Source organism: Myotis daubentonii, chromosome 7 (assembly GCF_963259705.1).
Source record: "Myotis daubentonii chromosome 7, mMyoDau2.1, whole genome shotgun sequence".
In the NCBI taxonomy this organism is placed as follows: domain Eukaryota; kingdom Metazoa; phylum Chordata; class Mammalia; order Chiroptera; family Vespertilionidae; genus Myotis; species Myotis daubentonii.
The window spans coordinates 34,364,754-34,392,706 of NC_081846.1; the positions used below are offsets into that span (position 1 = coordinate 34,364,754).

The 27,953-nt window shown below is 48.9% G+C and overlaps 1 protein-coding gene across 9 annotated transcripts in view; it reads left to right on the forward strand.

Moving 5' to 3' along the window:
* The window catches only part of AGAP1 (ArfGAP with GTPase domain, ankyrin repeat and PH domain 1), a 409,239-nt gene that overhangs the window by 349,937 nt on the left and 31,349 nt on the right, over positions 1-27,953 (forward strand). For all 9 annotated transcript variants that reach the window (XM_059703631.1, XM_059703632.1, XM_059703634.1 and 6 more), the window contains 3 exons: positions 8,528-8,682; positions 11,928-12,018; positions 12,837-13,059. In XM_059703631.1, the coding sequence (XP_059559614.1) occupies positions 8,528-8,682; positions 11,928-12,018; positions 12,837-13,059 (469 nt within the window). The remainder of the gene's footprint in view (positions 1-8,527; positions 8,683-11,927; positions 12,019-12,836; positions 13,060-27,953) is intronic.

The window sequence follows — 27,953 nt, forward strand, 5'->3', positions numbered from 1 at the left end:
GCTCAGCACAGGCTCCACGGCTGTGACACCTGGCAGGAGCCATCGTTTCCCGGCATCCTGCCCCCTGACTCTCCAGGTACCCCTGTGCATCCTCCACGTTTACAAAAGGAGAAAACAAGGCAGGGAGACAGGCAGTCAGGGGCCCCAGGAAAACATGAGGATCAGGCCAGGCACGGGGGTCAGAGCCGCCACCCGAACCCGGCCGTGGGCTCAGCCGCAAGCATGGAGCACGTTTAGGCTTGAGCACCTTTGGGGCTGAGACACCAGGCAGACAGCAGCTCTTGCCGAGTGGGGGTGACCGTCGAGCTGTCATGCGGAACTGCCTGCAGGGTGTGAGCCCAGCCCCCACCCAGGTGTCCCAGCCGCCTTCCCAAGGCCCCGCCTGCCTGTTGGGCTGCCTTCCACAACCCGACAGGGTTCCTCTTCAGTCACTCATTTCATTCTTTCAGACTGTGGTTCTTGATGAGAAATTTGGCAAACCTTGTGCTTGTGAGTGGCCTTGGGGTTTCGAGCCCAGACCCCTAAGACAGGCGGTCTTGGTCCAGTTCTCACATCTCCATCTCTTCACCTTGAAGTGCACTCTCTGTACCTCGGTGTCCCCATCTGTAAACTAGGGAGATGACGCCTACAGCAGAGGTTGTGATGACGGGTCTGGAGTCACTATCCAGAGGCATGTGACACAGCGCCTCCTGCTGGCCACTAGTAGTACTTACCTCATGCCGGGAGTGCCACAAATTCCTGTCACTCAAACATTTAAGCATCATTTACGTAACAGGAAGCAAATTCAACACAAAATGTCCTAAAGTAGTAAGAGAGGGATTTAAAAGTGAGCTCTTTCCCCCCGGACTTTTAAATCTATCCTTCCCAGCTCCATTTACTGTCCTGAACAGAATCGTCAGAGGTGGCCATTGGCTCTGGACTAACACAGGCCTGGATGGATCCCCGCTCTGCATTTGGGTGGTTACTGGGTCTCACCTTCCCCTGCTCGGGGTTCTTTCTCTAAAAAGGAAACACTGAAACCTACCTGGAAGCATAACTGAAGAAGCTGAGTTGAGCCTGCAGAGAGAGCCCCTACCAGAGCTGGCACAGGTGGCAGTGACCACGGAGGTCCTTACAAAATCGTTATAAAGACTTGATTGATAGGAAAACAACTCCAAGAACACACCGTATCTGTGGCCATGTTTTAAGCCTGGTGAGTGTGTCCGTCCAGGGCAGAACTGGCCAAGGCAAGCCCTGGTCCATGTGAACAGCAAGGATCAAGACCTCATGCAGACAAAGTCAGACTTGGGAAACCCTGTCATGAGAAATGACTCCAGAGTTGACTTTTGGGGGAAGAAGTATGCTTGTTTACCCAGCCCTCGACTTTTAACACCTTTCGTACCGCTTACGAGCTTTCTTGTGTTTCACTCGCCATCTGTTATGGACCTTAGATGTCAACACACTGTCTTGTCCACATCGAATGAAGCGATCTCATTGGTGGAAACCGTGCAGGTCAATCTACGAAAAACTATATAATTGCACGAACCCATAAAGCATTGCAGTTACATTGTATTTTGGTCATTCAAATAGTCTTCGTCTTCGAGTTCCTGGCGCTTTTAGAAAATGTTTTACGCAGTACCATACGTTAAAAAAGTACTAGGAACTTTAATTGTTTAATTGTTTTTGTAAATAAAAATGTTATAAGTATTGAAAAACAACACCTAAAGTGCATTATGATCTGTAGTTATGATGATTTAAATAACATGCAGTTTGCCCAAAAACGTGCCGTCCCTGGCGTATGTCTTAGAGATTTCTATGCGGTACAAAATGTGTTAAGAGGATGATATTGATCCTCGGAGCTTGGAGCAGCACCTGGGGCAGATGGACACCTGCAGGGCCACGTCTGATTCCCACGTTGGGCTCTGAGCAGAGGACGAAGCCCTAGGCCTCGCAGCATGCCGAGCCCACGCCTGCCTCTGAAAAGTGACGAATGGGAGCTGGAGTGAGCACAGACACAGAGCCCTGCTCCGTGACTGGATAGAGTAAGGCAGCTGCCTCTAGCAGATCTTCCTAACCCGAAAGCCTGGCCCTCACACCTCTGTCTTCCACGTCCTGAATGTTCTCAGTGGGCACCCGATAACTTACTTTTTCAGGAGGTTTGTTTTAGGCACCCTCCTTCATGGAGGAAAGGTGTGGCACCCAACCGTTCTGGAAGCCAAATCGAATAGGATGGAGTTTCTTGCCGCGTGGTGCCCAGGCTGCTACCCCAGCTCTTCCCCTGTGTTAGGGAGAGACAGGCCTCCTTTGTGTTTCCGGAGAGTCTTCCTGTGATGACATTTGCAGCAGACGTTCCTAACTTCGTGGCCTGCCTCTGGGGACTGGCATTCATCCTGCTCTTGTCCTACATGAAGCACAGCGTGAACCCTCTGCTGGACTCAGGCTCAGCTGACCCAGCTCCCAAAGCCACAGCTTGCAGAAGTATGTACCTGAGAGCCATGAACTGCACGTCTTCATAATGACCAGAAAATGTATTTTTTTCTGTTTGTGTAAAATAAATAACTTCTCAAGTGGGAGGAGGGAGTGTTTTTATATTGTGTTGTTGGGTGTGTGTTTTTTCTTCACAATCTTGAACCATATTCTTCAGGTTTCCTTCACGTTTATCTTTTCCTACAAAAATGAAAGGAAAATTGAACATGAATAAAACCTGACTTTTTACATTATGGTGGATTCCGGCTGACATCGTAAATGCGTGTGGTTTTCATCATCACTGAGTAAAATATCTAAACCACATGCCTATGTATTACATGCTTTGAAAGAAGAAATACTGAAGTATTTTACAAAATGTATGGCTAAAAAAAATTAGCATAAAAGCCCGGGGCTGTGGATGTAGCCCCGCGTCATCTCATAGGGCCTACATTATTGTGCTAGACCTAGCAGATACCTTCCATCTCAGTGGTGGTGGTTACCTGGAGAATGGGGTTAAGAAGGATTCTGCGGCTGCATCAGGCTCCCTGGGATCAGGTCTGAATGTCTTTCCCAGCCAAAGAAAGTGAGGAAAACACACCTTCATCATCCCAGCCCACCTGCGGCTTCTGGCAGATAAGCTGGTGTGAGGAGGGCAGGGTGGCCTGTTTGCAGGGCCCAGCTAGGGGATGGCAGGAGAACCAAGTGTGTGCAGAAGAGCGGACCCCAAAGGTGGGAGCCCTCAAGGACGTGAAGAAAATGTTGACATGGAGATGCGGGCAGAAACTGGGAGAAACCCAATGCTAACCCTCACTTGTTAATGAGAACAAAACAACCTCGCCTTGCTGTTAACATATCCATCCGGGCACTGTCGTGTCTCCCAAAACAGGTGCCCTGACTCTGTGACAACAGAGGGCAGCTCTTCCCCTGCGGCTCGGCTGCCATATCCTAAGATCATTTCTAAAAGGTGACCCCCAGAAGCCTCTGGGAGTCTGGCGCCTGTCAGCCACCTCTGCCGTGGACTCGTCCATCCTCTACGCTGAATGCAGTCCTGTCACATGGTTTAGGTGACGCATTTTCATCCTGTGTTCAATCTCACATATGTCAGGAAGAACGCTTAGCCGTGTGGATAGAAACGGGCGTCAGCGTTTGGGTGGCCGGTGTGTAGGGAGCCTGGGACTGGGGTCAGGGAAGCCCTTGGACCGCGGGCCCCTGCAGGCACACCGAGTCCTAAATTCAGAAGAGACCAGAGTCTACCGCAGTGTCACTGCACACGTCACGCCTGCCTCTCGCCAACGCTGGTGAGCCATCCTGCACCAGTTTGGCACAAGGTCTGGATCCTCGTGGCCTTGGCTAAAGCACCAGGCAGTCCTCCTCTTCCCTGAAGACAGGCGGAGGCATCTGTCCGTCTCTTCTCCGCTCTCACCGCTCCCCCAAAATGCATCCTTGTCAGGCGCCTCCTGTTGAAAACAACTTCCAAATGTGGAACAGTTGCAGCTGCTTTGAGCCCTTTAACCCTTTGCAAGGATTCCGCAAAAATAATGGATGACTGATTGGCCCATTAACCTTTAAAAAAAAAAAAAGTTTGACAGCCCGGCCTCGTGTAATGAGGAGGGCTTCCTTGTGAAACCAGGCTGATGGCTGAGTTGCTTGCCCCTGAAGAGGCGAAATTAGCCCCACGGGGCCTCGTCTGCATAGAAACTGGACGCAATTAGTGTAATATCCGGTGTTATTAATGTCGTTGGGAATAATTGGGAAGGTTGGTTTCGACAGGTTCATGGTGCTAAAATACTATTATAGTGGACCTTTCCACAGCTAACCGTTAAACACGGAAAACTGTTTAAATCCCTGTGAGCCCAATCACAAAACTTTATTAAACAGCCAGGCCCTGGAATGTCACGCTGGGAAACAGCACGCTTCTTTCTTTCTGGCCACAGGGGTGGTGGGACTTTGATTTTTCACCATGGGGGGGTCTGGGGCTGGAATTCCTTGGATCCCCGCGTGTCTGTCCAACTAAGGAACACGCTTTTCACGTGGGTGTCATCAGGAATTTCTTCAGCCGGGATTCCATTGAACGGAATGAATTTAATATAAGCGGCCGGAATTGTCACTAAGAGTGGGTTTGTATTAGTGAGATGAAACCACTCGAAATGAGACATGACAATGTACGTCCTCGCCGTCCGAGCACTCATTCTTCACGTTGGGAGTGAGGGCAAGAGAGAAGTGAAATGCCGGTCCGTCTTCCTGACTGATTGGCCTCAAGCTGCCAATTCTGGTTTTCCTCGTTTTTCACCCAGTTGCTGATCACTGACATAGCGTCGCAGAGCCGCTTCCTAAAAATGTGGTGGGACCCCTCTGGCCCATCGGTGATTTGAACAGCCTGTCCAGCCGATAATCGTTTTTCTTTGAACATGTTAATTGCTGTCTCTACAGAGGAAGGGAAGGTATTTGGGTCCCAGGATCTCCTACTATTTACCTGAGTGTCGTCACTGCAGTGGTACGGACGTGCTGGCGAGGATTAGCCTAGAGGTTGTCCAGGTGGTGGCCTGAGGAGAGGACCAGGCAGCAGGCTGGAGGCTCCCCAGGGGAGTCTTTTCTCCATGGATTAGTCAGGACTGGGGTTGGAGGTGACAGAAGCCACTTTTAAAAGGGTTTAGGCCAAAAAAAGGAGGGGACAATGGGTTGCTCCTACAGCCACGGGGAGGAGGCTGGGGTGCCAGTCTGTGGTCAGCAGCGTTCTCGCCTGGCACAGGTGGTGGCCTTGACGTTTCCTTCCTGTGGAGGGAAGAGGCACCTGAACCTCTGGGAAGAGGGGAAGGGGCGCTGAGGCCCCAACTCAGCTGTGATGACCTGGAGGACACTCAGATCATGTGTCCCCTCCCAGAGCAAAGCAGAGCAGCCAGGAGCGTCACGTGCTCCGATTGTCCTGGTGTGGGTGGAACTGTCCCTCCTCCCCAGGCTGACCGCTAACTGGTCAGGAAGCCGTGTACCTAGGAAAGTGGCCTCTGGACAGTGCCCAGCTTATCACTGCCACACCCATTGCACCGTGTCACCGGAGCCATGCGACAATAGGAGAAATGCTCCCCAATAGCCAAGCGTCACACCCCAGCATTCTCCAGACGTGGCCAGTTATAAAGATTATGACGCTACTGACAAGCTGGTGAGGGATATTTGGGACAACTACTTCTGAAAGAGCCACCATCTTGCCCTTCTGACATCAGGAGTAAAGAAACATAACAGGGAAGTGGAGAGACCTGGCTGGCTCCCATGGGACACTGCAGGAGAGCACCTTTTCTTAATGTCCCTCACGGGGATATTCCTAGTCTGTGGAATGGTTTCCTTCTGAGAACTGGCCAGGAGCTGAGGTGGCTCCGCAGACCTAGGGCTCCGGTAGCCCCATGCTTTCTGGGATCACTGGATGCAGGACTTGGGGTTTCCCTCTGGCACCTTCTTGTAACTTTATTTGTTGAGCCACCGAAATGTCTGGTCCGTAGGCTAGCTTTCGCTTTTGCAGGCATTTATCACTTAATTCTCACAGTTCTGGGTTTTTGACTCATGGGAGGGAGAGGGTGGGCTTGCGGCTTGGAGTTTATGCCTCATGCAGGTCAGTCATTGGAATAAAAAGTGTGTTTTGTAGGGAAGGCCCTGCCACACATCTTACCGGCTGTATGGCTGGGCAGACCGAGATAGAAGGAAATGGAGAGGAAGGTGCAACAAGGTGGGGGAAGGGGGGACATTGGTGAACAGTGTTGTCACTGATCAGATGGCAGTGGGAAGAGGGCGGGTGTGGAATCTGGGTGATTTTGAATTTTATGACTAGAATTAACATTTTAATCAGTAACAAATCGTGAAACCCTAAGAGGAGCATGTGTGGACTAAAGCCGGTCTGGTGTGTGCCTGTTAATTTGATGTGAGAACCAAATATTTGAAGATTATCCGTATGTGTGCATTGTTTAAATCATTTTAATTTTGGGGTCAGAGAAACAGACGTGAGAACTGTCCCATGTCAGAAGTGATTCCAGAGCCAGAAAGAAATCTTCAGTTGAGCAGAGTAAACAGATGGCAGGCCTGCCGTGTGCCCCCTCCTGCCCCAGGACAGACATTGCTAATGGATCACCTTCTCCTGCTCCAGGTGGAGTTAGGAAGGAGAGGCGAACCATCGTGCGTCACTCCCACAGGAGCTCAGACTTGACAGGGCCCTACCGATCACCTTCAAGATGCTGAATTCCCTGCAGGCTCCCCTGACAGGGCCACACGGGGCTTGAGCCCTCCAGGGAGTGCACCCCAGAAGCTGTCTCTTCCATCTGGGGATAGCTCTTAGGCGAGAGAACACCCTGAACGTAGAGACAGAAACGTTTAGTGGCACGGAAGGTGCTGGGAAAGGAAAACTGTGTCCAGAAGTAAAAAGAACAAGAGGGGGCGGGGGACGAGCTTGATTGGAAGGTGATGGAGCAGCCAGAGTAGGTACTGGAGAGCAGTGCCCTTGGAAATTTGCAAGAAATGAACCCACAACGGTTTTGCAAAAAGGGGCGTCCAACTTCCCTACGTTCGGGACCCTTCAGAGCCAGTCCACAGATTTAAGGACAACTCACCAGGAGGTGACCTTCTAAAAGAGCAGCAGTGCTGGTTTTACATTGAACACAGAACCATTAACATCAGAGCATGTGAAGATTTCACGCAACAGTGTCCCAGCCCCATTTCCTGGCAATGCGCGCAGTGGCTTAGGGAAGGGGTCCCCCAGGCCTGGCTGGCGTTAGGGAGGACATGAGCATCCCCTTCCGGGGCCCTGGGCTCAATGGAGTGAGGTGGGAGGGGCCTCCCAGCCACAGAGTGAGGGCTGCTTCCCTCCTGAGACTGAGGGGAAGGAGGTGAGGACGGCTGGATGTGGTTGTAGTTGCTTCGGGAGGAGCTGAGTGAGCATCCATGTCTGGGGGCCGAGGGCTCCTGGTGAGGTCGGGTCTCGAGCCCAAGAGCAGCAGGGAGCACAGCAGAGGTCAGGGGCCGAAGGTCAGGGGTTGTGAGGGGTGAGGGTGCTTGGGAGATGGGCAAGAGGAGCGGCGATTGTGGGAGGCGGAGGCTGGCCCAGTAGGTGGGTGAGCCGAGTGGCCATGGTCAGATGGCTAAGATGATAATTAACAGGCGCAGCGGTCAGCTAGGTAGGTCGGCGGGTTCTTATCCTTATTGATAACAACTGCTCACCAGGTGACGCGATGCAGCGAGTTCACAGCCCAGTGACCGGAAACTTGGAATCAAATGAGATGAGGCGCCCGGTAGTCCAGCGGGAGAGTGCCTGGCCGTTATTCGTGGCGGGTCCTGCTGCTTGTGTGTGCCGCCTCCTCTCTTGCTCTGTGGCAGGGACGGGTAGTGAGGAAAGAGGACAGATGCCGGCATTTATGGGGTGTCCCCTGAGTTGGCACATGTCACTTAGCCAGTGGGAAACGCTCCGAAGCGGGTGGCCTTTCCCCTGCTGTAGGGGTGAGGAAAGGGGCCTGGGAGGCTCCAGGACTCGCCCGAAGAGCCCGATACGGGAAGCGGCCTGGCAGGATTTGATGCAAGTTCGAACCATCCTGGTCCAGGCTGTCGCCCATGGGAAGGCTTTAATTCCGTCGTCTCCAGACGAGGAGAGACAGTGGGATCCCAGCAGCCTGGAAAGGACTTCCTGACGGAAAAGAACAGAAACCCAGGCACCCTCCCTGCTGTGGTGCATGTGTGGGTCTACACACACATGCAACCAAGACCCCAAAACTGTACCCGGAGATTCTCAGCCCTAACTTAGTTTCGCCCCGCAGGTGTGGATGGTTGGCATAAGTTACAGGGCACGTTCCTGTGTTGCTTCTGCTGTGCCCATCACAGAGACGCTGCCATCGCACGCGGATTTTCCTTTCCTCACCCCCTGGGCACTGAGGGAGACCTCGCTGAACCACTCTGGCTGCGGAACCAGACCTTGAGTGTTTGCCGGTCTGTGGACTCAGCTCTGCGCTGTGGTGGGCACGGTGGAACCCAAAGGCACCTTTATGACTGCGGACTGGCGGAGGGCCCGCGGTCACATGAAGCTAAACTCTTCATCCCCACCCCTCTGTTTCAGAGCAAGAAGAAAACTTTGAGTTTATCATTGTGTCCCTCACTGGCCAGACGTGGCACTTTGAAGCCACCACGTATGAAGAGAGAGACGCGTGGGTCCAAGCCATCGAGAGCCAGATCCTTGCCAGCTTGCAGTCATGTGAGAGCAGCAAGAATAAGGTAAGGCCCCAGCCAGTGTGTCTTGGTTAGTTGGGCATCACCCTATGCCCCATGCACCGAGGGGTTGCTGGTTCGATTCCCGTCAGGGCACATGCCAGGGTTACAGCTCAATCCCCAGTGGGTGGCATGCAGGAGGCAGCCCATCGATGTGTCACTCTCATATCCAAGTTTCTCTCTCTCTCTCTTTCTGTCTCCCTTCTCCTCTCTCTAAAAATCATGTTGAAAAATCTTTATGATAAAGGTAAGGGCCTTAGGAAGCTGCCCCCCAAAATCAAGGGCAGCTGCTCATTAAAGGGGTGGGGAGGCCTAGTGATGCCCAGGGGAGCGCAAAGCGTCATTGACACGTGACTGACAAGATCCTAGTCCTCTTTCTAAGCAAAAAGCTAACTGGTAGAAAAGATTGGGGAAGACTTTGTGCCAATACGTATCAAATATCATGTCAGTCTCGTAGCTTGACCATGTTCCTAAGGCCATATAGCCCACTGAAATCTGTATTCTCTCAACTAATCCCAAATCCCACCTTTTTATTGCAAGTGATGGAATCTTTGGGATTCTTGTCGCTTATGTGGCCACATTTGTTATTTCAGGCAGAACACACTCAGGAAAAGAATGCAGACAGAAAAGATGCGCCCTTCTGTTCTCATAAATGCACAAAATTCAAGTCCCTGTCAACTTAGACACTGACTCTTGATACAGACGTAAACAAAAGTAAACACATGGGCGCATGAGCACATACGTGAGCACATGTGTGAGCATGCAGGAAGTTGTCCATTTGCTCAGCTCTGCCATAAAGTCTTTTTGTGTTTTTTTTCAGTAATTAGAGGTAGGTAGTTTGCATTTGTGTAGCCAGGAGAAGCTAACTGACTTCACTCTGCATTTTGTAGACCCTGCCCCGTGATATTCCAGGAACAAGAGTCATTCTTCCCATTTTCTTCTTCCCAGCAGGGATTTCTTCAACCTCATTGTTTTAATGCTTGGATGTTTTTAACTCCTTTTCTGGGGCATTTTAGAGTCCTAGAGAGCATTTTCAAACTATAGTTAACTCGAAACTAAGAGAAAGGATATTGTCCACCGACCTGCAGTTTCATTTGTAACAATTTAAAGAAATTCCTGCCCATGATTTATGTGCAGCTCTGTCAGGGGAAGGAGTGTATCTCTCAGAAAGATGGAGTGTCTTATTTTATTACCCTCTTTACCCAGGGTAAACCAGTCATTATTATTATAATGTAATTTGCTGCTCTTTTTAAAAGTGGTTTTATACCAAGGTGGGCTGAGTCGCTGCCTCTCACTCTCGAGCATCTCAGCTTCATGGTCACGGCCACAGATGTGCTCCCAGAGCGAACGTAGATGCCCCGGTCTCCTCGCCAGTGGGGACCCGCAGCGCGTGCTACCCACCGAACGTGGGGATGAAGTTTCAGAGCAGGAGTGCGGAGAGCCAGGGTTGTTGAACAAACACATCTCCAAGTTCAGTACAAAATCAGAGCATCTCGGTCAGACGGAATCAGAGGATCTGGAAGCATGTTGTCTTTTCCCTCACACCTGGCCAGCTCCTGTCCGCTCGCCGTGAAACTCGAGGCATCACCTTGGGGCCTGAGGCGCACACCAGCCGTGAAGTGCGGCCCCGTTTCTCCCCCTAGACGTGTGCACGCACAGGCAGGCGCTTTCCCAGGCGGACTCACTGAGCGGGAGGAGGGAAGGCTCACGCCTGGGCGTTGCTTAACAGGTGTGCGCATGTGCACATGGAAGTAATACCCACAAACAATAGCTTGAAGGCAAAATACTGACTAGTTGAGAATGAGCTACAAGGTGTCTTAGCTGCCTGTGGATAATTCAGTAGATAGCAGGTGGAGACAAATATATACACCCATGTGCTGCAGAAATGATACAGGGAGAGAGAGAGAGACAGCCGACATATCCCTGCTTGTGTGTACACGTGCGTGCACACGTACACACACACACTCACTCGAGGTGCCAACATACTAGTAAACAGTTAAACATACTTTGAATACCTGGGTATCTAGCCAAAGGCATAAAACCCCAATAATGCATGGTGCTACCTAGACAGTAGCAATTAATAAATTACATTATTAGGTGGTCAGCAATAAATTATTTCATACCAAACATGAAGATAGTTTGACTTATGAAGAATTCTTAAACAAAAATCAAGCTTATTCTAAATGTCCTCTGAACTGTAGTTGGCTTTTACCATTACATTAAATGTATGCGATGTAAGCCTTAAGAACGGTACCTATTCCTTTACCTAACTTCTCGACGTCCAGGAATTGATCCTCAGTGAATAATCCGGGATTTGTGCAGGGCTTTAGCACTCTTTACAATGGAGAAACTGGGACCAACCTAAATGTCCATCAGTGAACGTCGTAAGTAAATCACCAGCAGTGGAATATCATGCAGCCATTTAAAATGGTGATGTTGGAGAAAACAGGGCCACATGGAGAGACGACAGTATCTCATTAGGCAACCTGGCAGGTTTCAAAGCAATATATACCATGTGGCTTTTTAAGAAGCACTGACCTGTGTACAGATGTGCTTAGGGAAAGACTGCAGGAATAGATATCAAAATGTTAATAAAACTTAATTGTGATGATCATATCATAGTTTATAGATTTTCATGTTCTTTTCCTCCTTCGATGTTGTCCTCACGTGCTTAGAGAAGACATTCAAGTGTAAGTTTAGAAGAACCAAGCCCAGCCACTGTCCCACTCCTCCCCGCCCCACACAGGCTAGTGACTTTGTTGGTGTAGCAACTGAGACAGTTTGAGGAAACGTCACGGGTGGTGTGGCCGTGGTCTCCTGACCAGGAATCATGACGTTTGTCTTAACGATGCCGATGAAGCCTGACCCTTCTCTTATAAGCGGAAAACTTGTTTTTCATTCTTTACTCTTCACACCAAGTAGACACACGGCAGTGAAAGCACATTAACCAGTTACGTTCCCCAGGCGGCGGTTTGTCCCCGTTCCGTCACAAAGGGTCCAGCACGTGCCTTTGTCGTCATGTCTCGTAGGATCATTCTCACCCAATAAATCTTAACATGGGGGTGCCCTCACAGCGCCTTCTCAGCGTGACTTTTTCCTGAAGATACTGGAAGAGGAAAAATTGTTTGAAATTGCCCTCCTGCCATATTTGCTCACAATCTGTTTGAATTTTCTTTGGCCTTATGAGTAGACAGGTATGTTTCTCTCAGGTTTCTCATATCTTGCATTTGTGTGTCTTCTTGTACATCCAGTCCCGGCTGACGAGCCAGAGTGAGGCCATGGCCTTGCAGTCGATACGAAACATCCGAGGGAATTCGCACTGTGTGGACTGCGAGACTCAGAGTAAGTGGGCGCCGGGGGGGGGGGGGGGGGGGGAGGGGCGGGGGGGGCTGGGCCTCCTCAGTGGAGAGGGTCGGATTGGGTGGTCCCCCTGCATCTGACTTTTTTAGTTCCTGTGGCTCTGTAATAGTTGGTGCTACCGGAGGGCCCACTTATGGGGAAAAATGTAGAGCCTGAAGGTCAAGTTACAAACACAGCAGGTTGCGTAGCCCGATGCAAGCCAAGCTCTGGCTGCTGCAGTTACTAAGAGAACAAGGGGAGGTGGAGGGGCCGAGATCAGAGACCAGTAGATGACACATCGACAAAGACTTCGTTATTTTTAAGTCAAACTACCCAGTTTGGGTGAACATGCTGGGAGATATCCCATCCACAGAGTGACGAAGAACTGTTTGGCAACGTACATAATGGCACGGACACCCCTCACTTGGCTGTGCCCCTCCAGGAACTAAGCTGGGGTCAGGGCAGATCTAGCTTCAGAGGTGTTCCTCACAGCGCTGTTTATAGAGCAGAACATCGCAACATCCATCGCCAATGGGCAAAAACGGGGAACTGTCCAAACCGGCGATGGCAATTGTCTGTTGGGTGGGAAGTTCCAAGGATTTCCAAAGCCAGATATTTCAGATCAGCCACCAGCATTTCCAATTTTGTAAGACACCTTAGATAGCAGCAAGAACTGACCAGGGAGTGTTTTCAAGCCAGACCCCAGGAAGGGGTCTGGATGTGAAGTCTGACTGGCTAGTGTTTTGTTGCTGAGATGCCAAGGGCAGTGAGTGAGCAGTGATGGTCTGATCCCATGGGGCCCTCTGCTCCTCTTCCCACAGACCCTAACTGGGCCAGCTTGAACCTGGGAGCCCTCATGTGCATCGAGTGCTCAGGGATCCACCGGAACCTCGGCACCCACCTCTCGCGAGTTCGATCTCTGGACCTGGACGACTGGCCCATCGAGCTCATCAAGGTGATGTCGTCCATTGGGAACGAGCTGGCCAACAGCGTCTGGGAAGAGAATAGCCAGGGGCGGACGAAGCCCTCGCTGGACTCCACAAGGTAAGAACACGGCAAGAGCCCTAACCAGTTCGGATCAGTGGATAGAGCGTCGGCCTGCGGACTGAAAGGTCCCAGGGTTGATTCTGGTCAAGGGCATGTATCTTGGTTGCAGGCACATCCCCAGTAGGGGGTGTGCAGGTGGCAGCTGATCGATGTTTCTCTCTTATCGATGTTTCTAACTATCCCTCTCCCTTCCTCTCTGAAAAAATCAATAGGATATATATATAAAGAACACGGCAAGAGGTGTGGTTTTGGGGCATTTTGCCAACAGTTAGACACAATTAGAACTGCCCTGGCAACCTGTAGGGGTGCTGCTTAGACCAGCACAGAGATCTGTATTGAAAGTGGGTCTTCACAGATGTGGCCAATTCAAACGCCTTCATTGTTTATGTTTGGTTTTCCACCTTGGGGATTCCTCTCCCCTCCTAGAAATGTATTAAGCTTCTAAACTTATGAATGCATCACTTTAATTAATACATTGCTAATAGGCGTAAGCTGCACCATTAACACCAATTATGAATTTCTGATTCTTTAATTTTGTTATTTTTAGATCTTTGATAAGCATCTACTCAATTGACATACATACACAAAATAAGTGAGTTCATGATTACAAAATATATTTTATTTCCTAAAATATATTTCTAACATGTTTAATCAGACAAATTTGGCATAATGTACAGTGATTCCTCATTAATGTTAATTGTTACCCAGTGTAAAAATTGCATTTATTTTGAGGCCATTTAGTTTCTCGTCTTCCACTTACAGCTATGATAAACCGGTTTTGAGCACACATGCATATTTAATGCGCCTGAGAGGTGATAGAACGGCTTCCGAGGGAACCTCGTTCCCGGAGGCAAGACGGACACTTCCCTCTCCGGGTGTTCGGTTCTGAAGTCGGGTGTGGGGTTCCCTCTCAGCATTCACATCTCAGGGGTGTGGAGGAGCAGGGGGAGGCCATAGGTCTCCCAACCTGAGCACTTTTTAAATTTTTTTTGCTGTTGATCAGACAACATGAAAGTCCAAGCAGCGGCCATTGTGAGGGCAAGAAGTGGGTCCCTCCGCTGGGCGACAGTAACGCTCCGAGTGGGTGGGCTCTGGGTCGTTAACACTGAAGAGTGAATTTCTGGTGCCACCTGGGTTCACTTGGGAGAATGAAGCTGGTGCGTGAGCAGTCCCGCTCCGTGTGTCAGGGCTGCTGCGGGAGGGCGAGGGCGAGAAAGGGTGCGTGGGGCGTGTGTCTCCCACAGGGGAGGTTTGCCGTGTGAGCTCTTGGAAGGTGAGTTGCAGCTGGTGATGAACATGGGCAAGTGTCTTACAGGCTGAACAGAGGGTGCACTTTCAAAATGTATTTATCTTGACTTAACACGAATGTGGACATCGGCCTGGTCACCAACTAGGAGCATTCTGAAGAGATTCATTTTTGTTATAATATTTTTTTTGTAGATATAGTTTCCTTGGAAAATATTTAGGTCTGAAAATGAAAAATGAGTGGAAATTGGATTGAGTATAATGTATGAGTACAGAAAAACAATTAAAATGGGTCAGAAAAAATTAACCTGATGCATTTTACCTGTTTCTATATAAAAGAAGCATATATTCTGTGGTTCATATCATGAACTTGAGAAAAGTTTGTTTTTTCATCTGTCATAATTAGGAGCATTTAGAATGATTGGAAACAAGGATGTGGGTTAATTTTTTAATGGTAACTACTTGACATCAATGTTATCTTCTCATAAGTGCAGACTGTGTGGGGGTGTTTTAGATTCCAATTCCTGTGTGTGAGTCAGGCCCTTGAGTATGTAAGTTCCCTCCTATCTAGTGTCACGCACATCACATCTTTATGTTTTAGAGTCGTATCGGAGCCTCCCTTCCTCGCAGAGGGGGTGGCTGCCGTTAAACCCCATCCTGGGCTCCCCTAAAGAGCGAGCGGAGCTGGAATTCCTCTCCAAGGCCGGGGAAGGGGGGGCGGGTAGTTACCTGGTGTTTCCAGGTAACTTTGGGAATTCAGAAATCTGTACATTCTTAACACTAGAAAGACTGAAATTTAGTATATACCTATATTGCCCAAAAGCAGTCAAAATGACTGCATTGTGAAAGAATAATATCGGAGCACTCTTCACTTATGTTCCTTAGCTTTTCCAATAACTCACTTCTATTCGACATTTCTTTCATGAATTTAGGGCGCAAAAGAAATAAAATAAACAACTTATTAGAACAAGTATCACTGCATAAAGATTCAAATAACAAGTACTAGTTTAGCTTATTGAGCAACTGCAACTTATCAAGTATCGACAACTTATCATGTACTTGTATGTTATCATGTGACGGTAATCGAAAAAAAATGAAAACTGTTATTTCAATACAGAGCCGAACTGGTCATATAAGAAATTTACTCAATTCAATAATAAGAGTCATAATTTCCCCAAGCAGTCAAAATGACTGTTTTTGGGCAATATAGGTATAACACACATATATATATATATATATATATATATATATATATATATATATATATATATACCGGAAATGAAGGAGGGGGAGGTAACTACAATTATTAATGAAAGCATTTATATGTTGTACCAAAAGTCACAAAATTCTAAGACATTGTGTCCTTATATACATAATTGTTTTTCTAATTGAAATTAAAAAGCAGTCAAAATGACTTCCTTGGGCAATCTAGTGTTAACAAGATAGGCACCTATAAGAATTGAATGTTTCTTTGTGCCTTTAGTAATTTTCCCAGGGAGTTTCATGTTTAATTAAATTCAGCAAATACTCTTGACCACCTTCTAGAAAAGAAGTGATAAATGGTTCTTGTAATTGTCCTGTGGTCGGGGGCGCCCTTGGGGCCAGACGAGGAGGCCAGGGCTGGGCCGAGTTCACAGGACAGAGGGGTTCTCATAGCCGCTGTGCTCCAGGGAAGTCTCGCTGGAGAAACAGCATTCGAGCTGGACTCGGGAATGTGGGGTGATAGCCAGGCCTGGGGGTGGGGAGGGGTTAGGCAAAGGCTGGAGTGGGAAGCCCTAGGGCGCCCATTGGGGTTAAATGTGGAAGTCAGTGTGGGAGGGGGGTCTCCCACGGGGGCTGGTTGTGGGGATGGGTGGGGCCAGAGCCGAGCCGAGGCCTGGGGGAGCCTTGGGGGTGGGAGGGTGGGTAACAGCACCTGAGGGGTGGGCAGAGGGTGAGTTGGTGGGTCTGTTTATGCCTTCTGTTTTCCCAGAAGGACCAAAGGCAGGCAGCAGCGTCATTGTGAGGGATGGCGACGAGGCAGGGAGGCCGTCGGAAGGCGTGGCCCTGGGGGAGCAAGCCGTTCTGGATACCCTGTGAGAAATGAAAGAATCTCTCATCCTGTTAGAACACGCAGTCACTCAGACACCCCCACCTGCCCTGCCGCCTGTGGTGTCTGCTAATAGACACGAGGTACTCCAGGTCTGGGCTAGAATCTCCAGGGCTCTGGTCTGTGATCCGGTCTGGACCCTGCCTCTCCAAGACGGCAAGGAGACACCCCACAACCCACCCCCTTTGGTCTCCGCGGAACCCATGACGGTCAGAACAAACAGCCAGAAGGGTCTCTCATGTGGCCCTAATGGAACCCTAAAAAGCAATATTTTAGTAACTGTATCTCTAGCCAAGGAAGACCCCAGGGCCATCTTCCCGTCTCATTCTTTGTTTCCTTGAGAAGCTCTGGTCCGTTCGAGTTTGTTCAGAAGATTCGTTCTGACAGTGGGATATAATTAGGAGCGTGCTTTCCTCCCTGCAAACACACGCGCGCGTGCACACACATACGGTCAGGACCGTGGGGACATAGAACACAGATCCTTCTCCAGAGAAAGAGCTACTCCCCAGAACCACCGAACCTTGGAGTCGCCCAGTCCTGCGGGCAGGGAGTTAGGGAAACAGGTGCCTCCGCCCGGCTGGCAGGCCGTGTGCTCCTGGTCCCTGCACCCTGGTCAGGTGGCCTCGGCCGGCTCATAATTGGTTCCAGAGATTCTCAGCCACCCTGAGCACTGCCGGTCCAACCTCTCCAGCACTGTGATCAATCGAAGCTGACGGCGGCGAAGCCGTATTGACTTCCCATTCCTAAACCGGGGAACCATTAGTCAGGAAAAGCATCTTTTAATTACTCCCAGGAAGAAAAAAAAATCTTTTTGGATGGATTCTGCAACAACTGCCATTTTTCCCAGTGCACTCGATATGAAATGTATTGTCGCAGGAGGGGAGAGGGCGCCCCGCGTCCCCGCTCCGTCATGGCAGTATAATTTGGAGAAAGGAGCGTGTTCGGGAGGTCGATGCCGTAACAATTAACTCCATCTGCGGTGGAATCCGAATTCTCCTCTCTAATTGCTATTGATACCATTTAAGCACACACTTAAAATATTGATTTTAAATGGGGAGTAACAGTAGACAATATCAGCTAGATTGTAGAGGCTGCGGAGGGGCAGTCTGCTGTCTGTAGGAGCAGACTTAGGACGCACAGCCTGTGAGCTTGTGCATCACACCACATAGTGTGTGGTTGTCCGTAGGTGGCACTGGGGCCCAGAGCCCCCAGGCCAGAGAAGTCACCAAGCTCCTTAGTGATCCTGTTTCAAGTGAAGGAATAATTCGCTCAGGTAGAGATTATTAACGGTCAGGTGCCTGTGTCTTGAGTGAATGAATGAGTGTGACAGGGAACTGGTCAGCGTGGGCACACCTGCCAGGTGCTCTTGCCCCCTCAGTACCTCGTGTGTCCTGAGTGAATGGGGGCTTCAGCGTTGCCAGCACACAGCTAGGACATCTCAGTCCACCTGTGCGTCCTCTCACCCTCAGCCACGCATGGGGCATTGGGGACTATCAGTGTTCTCTGTTCCCAGCCATGGTTCACTGAGCATTTAGGCTTGAGTGCAGGGAACAGCGTTTCCTGCCAGGACTGAGCAGAGCCCTCTGGTGCCGCTTTCCTGACCACTGCCCTTCCTTCCTCTCCCATCTTTGTGACTCTGTCGCAGCATTTGGCCCGTGTGGGTCCGCAGGGACTGGCTCTGAGGCATTTCAGTGCAGGTAGCCTGTGTGCGTGGCGATTCGGGGAATCAGAGCAGCCCCTGTGTTCTCACATCCACGAAAGAGGCTGAGAGAAGCCCCCCAGTGACCTCAGTCCTTCCTCTGATTCCACTGGGTCAGTATGCAGTCTTTTCCCTCTTGTAGCATCCTTTCTCTTCTTGTCATTATTTATCAGTTCACCTGCACGCCTAAACTCCCTTCCTGTCTTTAACCTGTCAAAGGATGTCACTTCAGGCGGAAGACTTGGGGCGGGACTGGAGGTATCTGCATGGGAGAGACAGGTGCACACTCCCAGACCAAGCGGTCTGCCCAGTGATCCGAGTGATCCGAGTTCGGCCCTTTTGATTCTGGAAGGCCACTTCATCTTATTTATGCACATGGAGATGTTGAGAAAGGGGAGATGTATCCAAACTGAAAATAATTGGATCCCCACCGCTAACTCTGAGATATTAAAAGCAGTACCACTTGGCCACGTCTTTGTCTCGTTAGGTTTGATCATGAGATCACAATATAGTAATCTCGGGCTCAAATTTCTGGCATAGAGACGCCCCGTTCCAAATGGGGCCTCAGGGAACACGAGTTCCCACAGCCCCAGGACTGTCTCATCTTATTATTTTTCAACAGTTCTTGGCCCTCCAAGGTCAATGTTTTGTCTCTTTTGAGTGTTCCTCTATGCTTGACACCTTTTTCTATTTTCTTTCTTTAAAGGGGAAAAAAAAATGGGCAGGGGAGACATAGGCAAAAAAAAAAAAAAAAGGACTTTGCCATGATGACCAGAGCCCATCTGCAGTTGGGTGGCATCTGCTCCCCACATGTCACTTCCCTCATTAACAAGCAATTGAATTAATTAAATGCTACTCAGAACACGTATAACAAGCTACCGGCAGTGTCCAAATTAGCACTGATAATCAAGGATGATTTCCTTTATTATCCTGCTAAGTGATGTGCGGACTCTGATCTCCCTGTCTGCCCTCATCTATTTACATACCCCCAGCCTCTGCCTTTGGACGCGGAGGTTATCTTACCTAGTTAATTTGCCACGATCACCGAGCATGGCCGATTGATGCCCTGCCCCCGCGCCAGCGCCACCACGGCCCCCTCCCCGCCTGCCCTCCCCCAGCCCAGCCTTTGTATCTCAAGCTCACTGATAAATTAAAGGCCACCCCTGTGGTCTCTCAAGTGAGTAATAGAGGCAGAAATTTCATTTTGCAACTGGCTGATTTAATGATCCAAAGGGTAATTAATGGCCTGATTATCTTAATGTTAAATATGTCCGGCAGCAATTACTGTGACCTCCCGCTTGTCAAGGTCCGGGCTGTGCTCTTCTTTCAATTAAGTTCTCTGGGGCTTAATGGTATGAATAAACTCCTCTGATTCTATCATCCCGGACGGACGCGGAGGGTTCAGGGAGCTGGGGGCTCGTCTGGAGTTTTAATCAGCCTGTCTTCCACTCCTGCGACCCGAGTTAACAGTCACAACAAGGGCAGCTTAACTTTCCTCTTCCCTGCAGACCGCCCCCCCCCCCCCCCCCGCTCACTTTCTGTTGTTTTATTTTATTCCGTGTCTGGTATTTATTTCAGCGCTCTGAGGGAGAATTCTGTTTGTGGAGGGAGCCGCTGTGCTCCGTGAGGCCAGTCTCTTCCAATATAAATTATCATGTGAGCGCTGTGGTTTTCCTGTTTGACAGGCTTAATTAATTGGCAGGAGCCCCCGAAAATGACAGTGCCACTAATTGCAACTCAGAGTGAATTTCTGTCATCGCGGTGCGCCTGTCAGCGGGCATGCCCAGCCCCAGCCGGCAGAGCTGTCCAGCCTCCCAGCCAGACGGGGACAGGGTCCTGAGCAAGCAGGGACAGCGGCAGATTCTGGGCACCTGGGGGGTTGCAGGCAGGTCGTCTGTGTGCCGGCCTGACATTTGCTGCCAGTAAAGTTGATACATCCATGGCCCTGTAGATGCAACAGCTGCTCGGGGATCTCAGATTTTACTTAAGATATTTTAGTGACTTCTCCTAGCAAGCCAGCTTGGAGTCAGAGACTCTGAGCCCTGACTCACTTAGCGACCGGTCAGGACTGGATGGTCCTCATTAGCACATCGCTAAATAGGCTTGAATTTACCAGAGCTCTGTGCCCAGATCAGAAATATTCCCCTATAAATATTAAGCCAATTAGGAAAATGTACAAATGAGAAGTGCAAATGCATTAACACTGCCTCAGAAATGATACCTACGGATTACAGCTGGCAACAGAGACAGCCATCCGGCAAGCCAGCGGCGGCCGGGAGCCTGGCGGGTCCACACTCAGCCGCAGTGCTCCCGACACAGCTCTCCATCTAGACTAGTGCTCATTGTAAGAAAGGCGAACTTTAGAAGATTCTCCATAAGGTTGAGCAAAACAGGACCGCTTCCCAGAGACTAACTGCCCCTCACACTTGCCTTTGAACCAGACGGGCAAACAGCTTCTGGTTGGGCGAGGATGGCCACCGCTGCCTGCAGACCCCCGGCATCATTTGATCTTGTGAGACCAGGTGTGTATGGGAACCAGCTTTGCAACCGGGGCTTGAACACCCCTACCATTTCCTCTCTGAAGTGTAGCCATAGAGACTATCAAGGAGTCTGGTTTTGGGTGTGTTTGTTTGTTTTAAAGAGTTTGTATTGTCACTGGTAGACGAAAATGCACGTCATCAACAAGCATAGCTGTATTCTAGGTGCCCAGACCACGTGTGGGCCTCTGTCATTTGCGAGCACATGAATGTAACGGTACGGGAGCCTGTTGAGACTTGAATTACATGTTGTGGAAGACATTCGGAACACGGGCCTGTAAACACGCTCAGAACAGCTGCCCTGTAGATCTCCACCAGTGGGGCATTCCCAAAGGGGCGTTTCTCCCAGGGCTGTCTGATCATCGTGCACCAGAAACTCACTCTTCCGAGGATCCATTCCGCTTTCTCCTTCCTGATACTGACGGAGACAGGGAACAACCCGTGTCCAGGGTTCGCAGTGTGCTGTGTGCTCTTCCTTAGCACAGAGCCATCCTGTGACGTGGGAGGAGCCCATGTTTTAGGGGAGAAGAATGTGGACTTAGGGTCCTTGAGTCGTTTTTTCCAGGGTCACCCAGGACTGTAGGACAGATCACCTGACCCCGGGTGTGAGTCCTGAAACCCAGCCCTGGTCCTGCTGCTGCTGCTGCCCTTTTTCTGTTCAGCATTGTGCCCAAATCTGAAGGTCAAATCTGAAGGTCACTCATGGCATCTGGAGATACCATTGTGTTTACCAGCATCCCTCCCCTCTCCTCCCCTTGACCCCAGCTCAATTTTTAAATAAGTCTTTATTGTTGAAAGTATTACATATGTTCCCTTCCCCCCAACACACACTAACCCCGCGCCCCCCAAGCCCTCACCACCCCCAGCTCATATTCTTATTAGCCATCCTATCTCTGTATATATAGTGTATTTACAAAGACACATATATAATTAGTGTACATAACTGCAATATCTTTCCAATTATGAAATTCTAGAAGCCTCACTCGTGGTAACTTAAATAAGAATAACAAAGCATCATTTGTTTTAGTATCTATTCATGTGGCAAACCTGATCTTTTCAGTTTCCCAGTCATTCCAAAGTCTTAATTCTCTGTGGTCGATGCTTATCTTAAGAGCTTCTACAGAAAACAGCGGCGAGAAATCTAAATATCTAGATCGACCCACATAGGCACGGGGTTCAAGCCCCAGCTTTTTACATAACCAGGTCCTCCCACCCGCACTCCCTCTGTGCATGTCCCTGACCCAGGACTGCCTGGTGAAGCGTTCAGCGTGCATTTCTCAGCCTCACAACCAGGTTTATTATCTGCATGACGAAATGTGGAGCTGGGCCAGAGGATTTCTAATTTGGTTGCATGGCCAGCATTGTCTGCAATTTAGAATTTTAAAAAATCAGGGCATTTTCTTATTTGTAAGATGAAACTAGCCATTATTTTCAACCCCTTACTCATGTGAATTTAATGCTAAAATGAAACAATCTTTATGAAGTTTCCTGGGATCTTTTTTCTCTGGAAAACTTAACCAGCTTTGTGCCTGGGTCCTGCATGCTGACAGTGAGACAGACAAGTGGTGCATGTCCTCTTAGGTGCTGGGGAAGGTCTGCTGATGTGAAAGATGCAGTCCATGTTTACTCTGCATTGTATCTGTAGGGTGGTTCATTGCAACTTAAGCATTACCTAGGAAGGTATATTCTCAGCTCTGTTCCAAACCCACCCAATCAGTATCCCTTAGGTAGAGTCCAGCAGTATGTTATAACTCTAGGTCAGCGGTTCTCAACCTGTGGGTCGCGACCCCTTTGGGGGTCGAACGACCCTTTCACAGAGATCGCCAAAATACATCCTGCATATCAGATATTTACATTACGATTCATAACAGTAGCAAAATTATAGTTATGAAGTAGCAACAAAAATAATTTTATTGTTGGGGGTCACCACAACATGAGGAACTGTATTAAAGGGTCGTGGCATTAGGAAGGTTGAGAACCACTGCTCTAGGTGATTCTTATGCACATTAAAGTTTGGGGAGCACCTGTCCACACCAAGCATAATAATAAACAAATATCCACAACCCTGCCTAGAGTCCTCCTCCCTGACTTCACCCAAGTCCCTGGACTTTATTCCTCATTTCTTGAGACCTAGCTATGTGTCTTCTTTCTTTACCACTCTCATGTGGCCTTGCATCTCCAATGTACCATCCTAGCAAGTGCTGCAACCCACTACGATCAAATGCCATTTTCCCCAGGAATGCAAGGTTGGTTTGATATACAAAAATTGATCAGTATCATACAACACATTAATAGGATGAAAGACAAAAGCTACAGGATCATCTCAGGAGATGCAGGAAATCCAGTGGACAACATGCAGTAATGCAAACACTTTCATGATGCAAACACTCAGCAAACTAGGAATAAAAGGAAACTTCTTCAACCTGACAAAGGGCATCTATGGAGAACCCACAACTGACATCATCCATAATGATTAAGTATCCACAGTCAGGAATAAGACAAGGATGTCCACTGTCACCATTTCTTTCAGCACTGGTTCAAGCCAGGGAATTAGGCAAGACAAAGAAACCAAGGGCATCCAGATTAGAAAGGAAGAGGTAAAAATATTTGTAGATGATGTGTTCGTGTGTATAAAAAATCCGAAGGAATCCACACATAACTATCAGAGCTAATAGATGAGCTTAGCAAGCTCAAAGAATACAGGATCAACATACAAAAGTCAGTTGTGCTTCTATACACTAGCAATGGACAATTCAAAGTAAAAAATAAGAACACAATTTCAATTACAATGTCATCAGAAAGAATAATATGCATAGGAATAATTTAACCTGTATACTGAAAACTACTTGGAGATGACCTAAATAATTGGCAAGACATCTATCCTCATGGGTTGGAAGACTTGACATTGTTAAGAAAGCAGTATTCCCTGAAGTTAATGTATACATTCAGCACAATTCCTTTCAGAATCACAAATGTGGTTTTTTACAGAAATGGACAAGCTGATTCTACAGTTTATATGGAAATTCCAGGGAGCCCTCCCCCCCCCCAAGATTGGCAAAACAATCTTGAAAGAGAATAACAAAATTGAAGGACTCGTATATCCGAATTTAAAAACTCACTGCAAAACTATAATAATCCAAGATCATTGATATTGGCCTAAGGATATACATATAGATCAATAAAATAGAATTAACAGTCCTGAAGTAAGCCCATACATCTATGGTTAATTTATTTTCAACAGAGATGCTAAGAAAATTCAATGGGGAAAAAAAAAAAAAAGAAAATTCAATGGGGAAAGAATCATCTTTTCAACAAGTGTGGTGGAACAACTGGATATTCACATAGAAAAGAATGAAGTTAGCCGAAACCGGTTTGGCTCAGTGGATAGAGCGTCGGCCTGCGGACTGAAGGGTCCCAGGTTCGATTCCGGTCAAGGGCATGTGCCTTGGTTGCGGGCACATCCCCAGTGGGGAGTGTGCAGGAGGCAGCTGGTCGATGTTTCTCTCTCATTGATGTTTCTGGCTCTCTATCTCTCTCCTTTCCTCTCTGTAAAAACTCAATAAAATATTAAAAAAAAAAAAAAAAAGAATGAAGTTAGACCCCTATCTCTTGCCAGATACAAAAATGAACTCCAAATGAATCGAAGCCCTAAGTGTACAAACTGAAACTATAAAACTTTTAAAAGAAAACAGAGAGAGAAATCTTTATGGTACCTAAAGCATGAGTGACAGAAAAAAATTGATTAATTGACCTTCATTAATTAAAAAAATTTAGAGCTTCAAAGGACAATACCAAGAAAGTAAGAAGACACAGAATGACTGAACATTTGAAAACCAGATGTCTAGTAAGAGTCTAGTATCCAGAATGTATGAAGAATGAGTTTAATTCTGCAATAGAAAACAAATGACTCAATTTATAAATGTGCAAAATCTTTGAACAGACATTTCTCTAAAGGAGGTATACAAATAACCCACATGTAAAGATGCAAAATATCATTATTTATCAGGGAAATGCAAGTCCAGCCACGTTGAGCCACTGCTTCTCACCCACTGGGATGGCCACAATGGAAAGGCAGTGGCAGGTGTTGGCGTGGCTGTGTGACAGTTGGAACCCTCATACTGCCAGTGAGAATATTAAACAGCACAGCTACTTGGGAAAACACCCTGGAGGTTCCTCAAAAAATTAACCATAAAGTTACCATATGACCCAGTAATTCCTCTTCTAAGCATATACCTGAGAGAAATAAACACATGTGCATACAAAAGTTGTGCCTTTGTGTTCACAGCAGCATTCTTCACAATAGCCCCAAAGTAGAAACAGTCCAAATGTCCATAAAATGAAAGTAGCCCTAACTGGTTTGGCTCAGTGGATAAAGTGTCTGCCTGCAGACTGAAGGGTCCTGGGTTCGATTCTGGTCAAGGGCATGTACCTTGGTTGTGGGCACATCCCCAGTAGGGGGTGTGCAGGAGGCAGCTGATCGATGTTTCTCTCTCGTTGATGTTTCTAACTCTCTATCCCTTTCCCTTCCTCTCTGTAAAAAATCAAAATATATTTTTAAAAAAGAAAGAAAGTAGGTGTATAAAAGGTGGAATACCCACACAGCGGGTTATTTAGACACGGAAAGGAATACAGTACCATGCACACTACAACATGGGTGAATCTTGGAAAGATCACACTGAGTGGAAGGACCAGATGCAGAAGGCACATATCACATGACTCCCACTTATGTGCAGCAACCAAACCAGGTGGCTCCACAGAGGCAGGTGGATAGAGCCAGGGTGGGGGGAGGGGCAGCGGGTGGGGGTGTCTGCCTAATGGGTGGGTACAGGGTCTGATCTGGATTTCCATGGTGGTGATGGCTCTATGGCCTTGTAAATATACTAAAACCACTGGATCATACACATTGAAAGGATGAGTTGTATAGTACGTGAATATGTCAAAAAAAATTTTAAAAGGTAAGAAGGAATTTTCAAGGAGAAGAGATGGGGAGGGCATTCCACCAAGAGAACCCTCTGGGCAAAGGTGTAAACCTCTCAGGATGGCTGAAGCCGGGCTGGGGAGAGGTCAGCCCGGCTGGCATGCGGCCCCCTCGTTTGGCACATGAGCCCGTGCGGGAAGGGATCCGGCATAGTGCTCAGGGCAGGGTTTGCATTTGAGCCAAAACTCCCTGACTTGGAGGGAGTGAGACCAGGTAGAAGGTGGTGCCTCGGTCGGGAATGAGTGAGTGTGAATGAGAGATCATCGCCGCCAGGTGCTCAGGGCCTGTGAGGAGCCTGCGAAAGGCCAGGCGCAACATAGCCCTGGCCTCCTGGAATCCACAGGGCAAATTGACGTCATTTCTTTGTTCTGATACTAAAGGAAACTGGATTCAGTCACTCAGCCTGTGAAGCCAGAATTGAACACCAGTCCTGCTGACTCACAGACCTCTTAGGAGGCAGCCTGGCCAAAGGGATGTAGGACATCACACCATCAGACTCACCCAACCTGGAGGCCTGGAGAGAGATGGGCATCCACCGTGATGATTAGTGTTCTCTCTTGGGCCATGGGGCGCATGACAAGGTCTTTAAATGACAGACGACAGAACAAACAAAAGGTAATTTCAGTCATAAAACCCTGACTGTTTGAGGTTCTGCTAATAAAGGTGTCAGGTGCACACAGTTGTGACCAGGGACATTGACAAGGTCGTTAAGCTGAGCCTGAGCCCTGCGGGTCCCATTGTGACTCTAGAGAGGGATCCCTGGGCTTGGGGACAGAGCGTCCAAAACCAGCAGGACAAAGCCAGCCTCCCCCGGCTGTGAGCCCTGATCTCCGAGACATTGCTTGAGTTCCTGGAGAACGGGGACAGCGGTGGCAGCACCACTAGAGCTTCAAATAAGTGTCATCTGTAATGGATACAAAATTTCACCCACCTGGGGTCTGGAAGATGGACGTTACCTGGGGTACACATTACTCAATCTTAGGGACGCACTTGCATAAAAAAAAACATCTCTAATGTGCGTGATCGAACACAGCGACCCCCGAGGATGAAGACAGCCCTGATGACCTGCCTGTGACTTCTGAGGACCACCAAGGCCGGCCTCATGTCTCACACCCATCCTCACAATCCTAACGAAGTTAGAGATGCCTGTTTAAGTCGGAGAAGAGGACAGCGGGCAGGGCAGGTGCTTGCCTGTGGTCTAACCCAGGACTTGGAGGAGGCTTGTTATCCAGAGACTCCTAAAGGAAATGGGCCACGTGCTTATGAGCATGGAATTCGACGTATATGTGACCAGTGCCTCTCTCTCCTGTGCTTTCGGCTCAGGCAGTGTTTGGAAATGACCTTGGGGGTGGACGGTTGACTGGCATTTAGTCCTGGGGCCTGGGATGTATATGTCCCGGATGGTCCTAGGAAAGGAAGAACTGCCCACAATGCCAGTAGCAGAAGAGGTCTGAGTAGCACAGAAGAACCAGCCAAAACCCAGGCCACGCCGCTGCCGAGGGAGCCGGAATCCGCTCTGTCCCACAGTCCTGTGTGGCCACAGCTCCCCTGAGCCAGCAGAGCTGTCTGCCCGTCTGCCTCCCCCAGACTGCCCACCCGACAACCACCAGCTTTATACCCCGGCCTGTCCCCCAAACACAGCCCAGCACCGGCCAGGTGGTGCCTGTACCTGCTGACTCATTTCCAGAAAAATCAGCTGCCAGCTTCCCGAAGCCACTCCGGGTGGGCCTCCGGGAGGGCAGGGGAGACGTGGCGAGGTCATGATTTTTTACTTCCAGACAGTGCTTTCGAGCAGACAAGCCTCCTCATTAAAGACCTAGTGACAGTTTCATTAGACTCGTCCTGTGTCCTTGATCGTAAGTCCTCTCCGAGCCATTCCTTCCACACCAGCTGCTGGGAGGGAGCAGCGGGCGTAGCAGGGCCCCCAGTGAGAAACCAAGGGCTCTGGGCCTGTTTGGGCGACAGGGCAGTGCAGGTCCCTTAACTTCTCCCGACAAAGTGTCCTCTGCAAAGGGAGAGGTTGAGTGGAGACGGCCAGGGAGCCCTCAGCACAGTGTCTGCAGTTCTCTCTTCCCTCCCCCATTTATTTATATATATATGTGTGTGTATGTATATATATATATGTGCGTGTGTATATGTGTGTGTGTGTATGTGTATATATATGTGTGTGTATATACACATATATATGCACCTAATATGCAAATTGTCCCTTCGGGAGTTCGACCAGGAGACCAGGAGTTTTATCATTCACTATGATGTGCGCTGACCAGCAGCCAGAAGACCCCAATCGCCCCTGATCGGTGGCCAGGCCTAGGGACCCTGCCTGTGCACGAATTTCGTGCA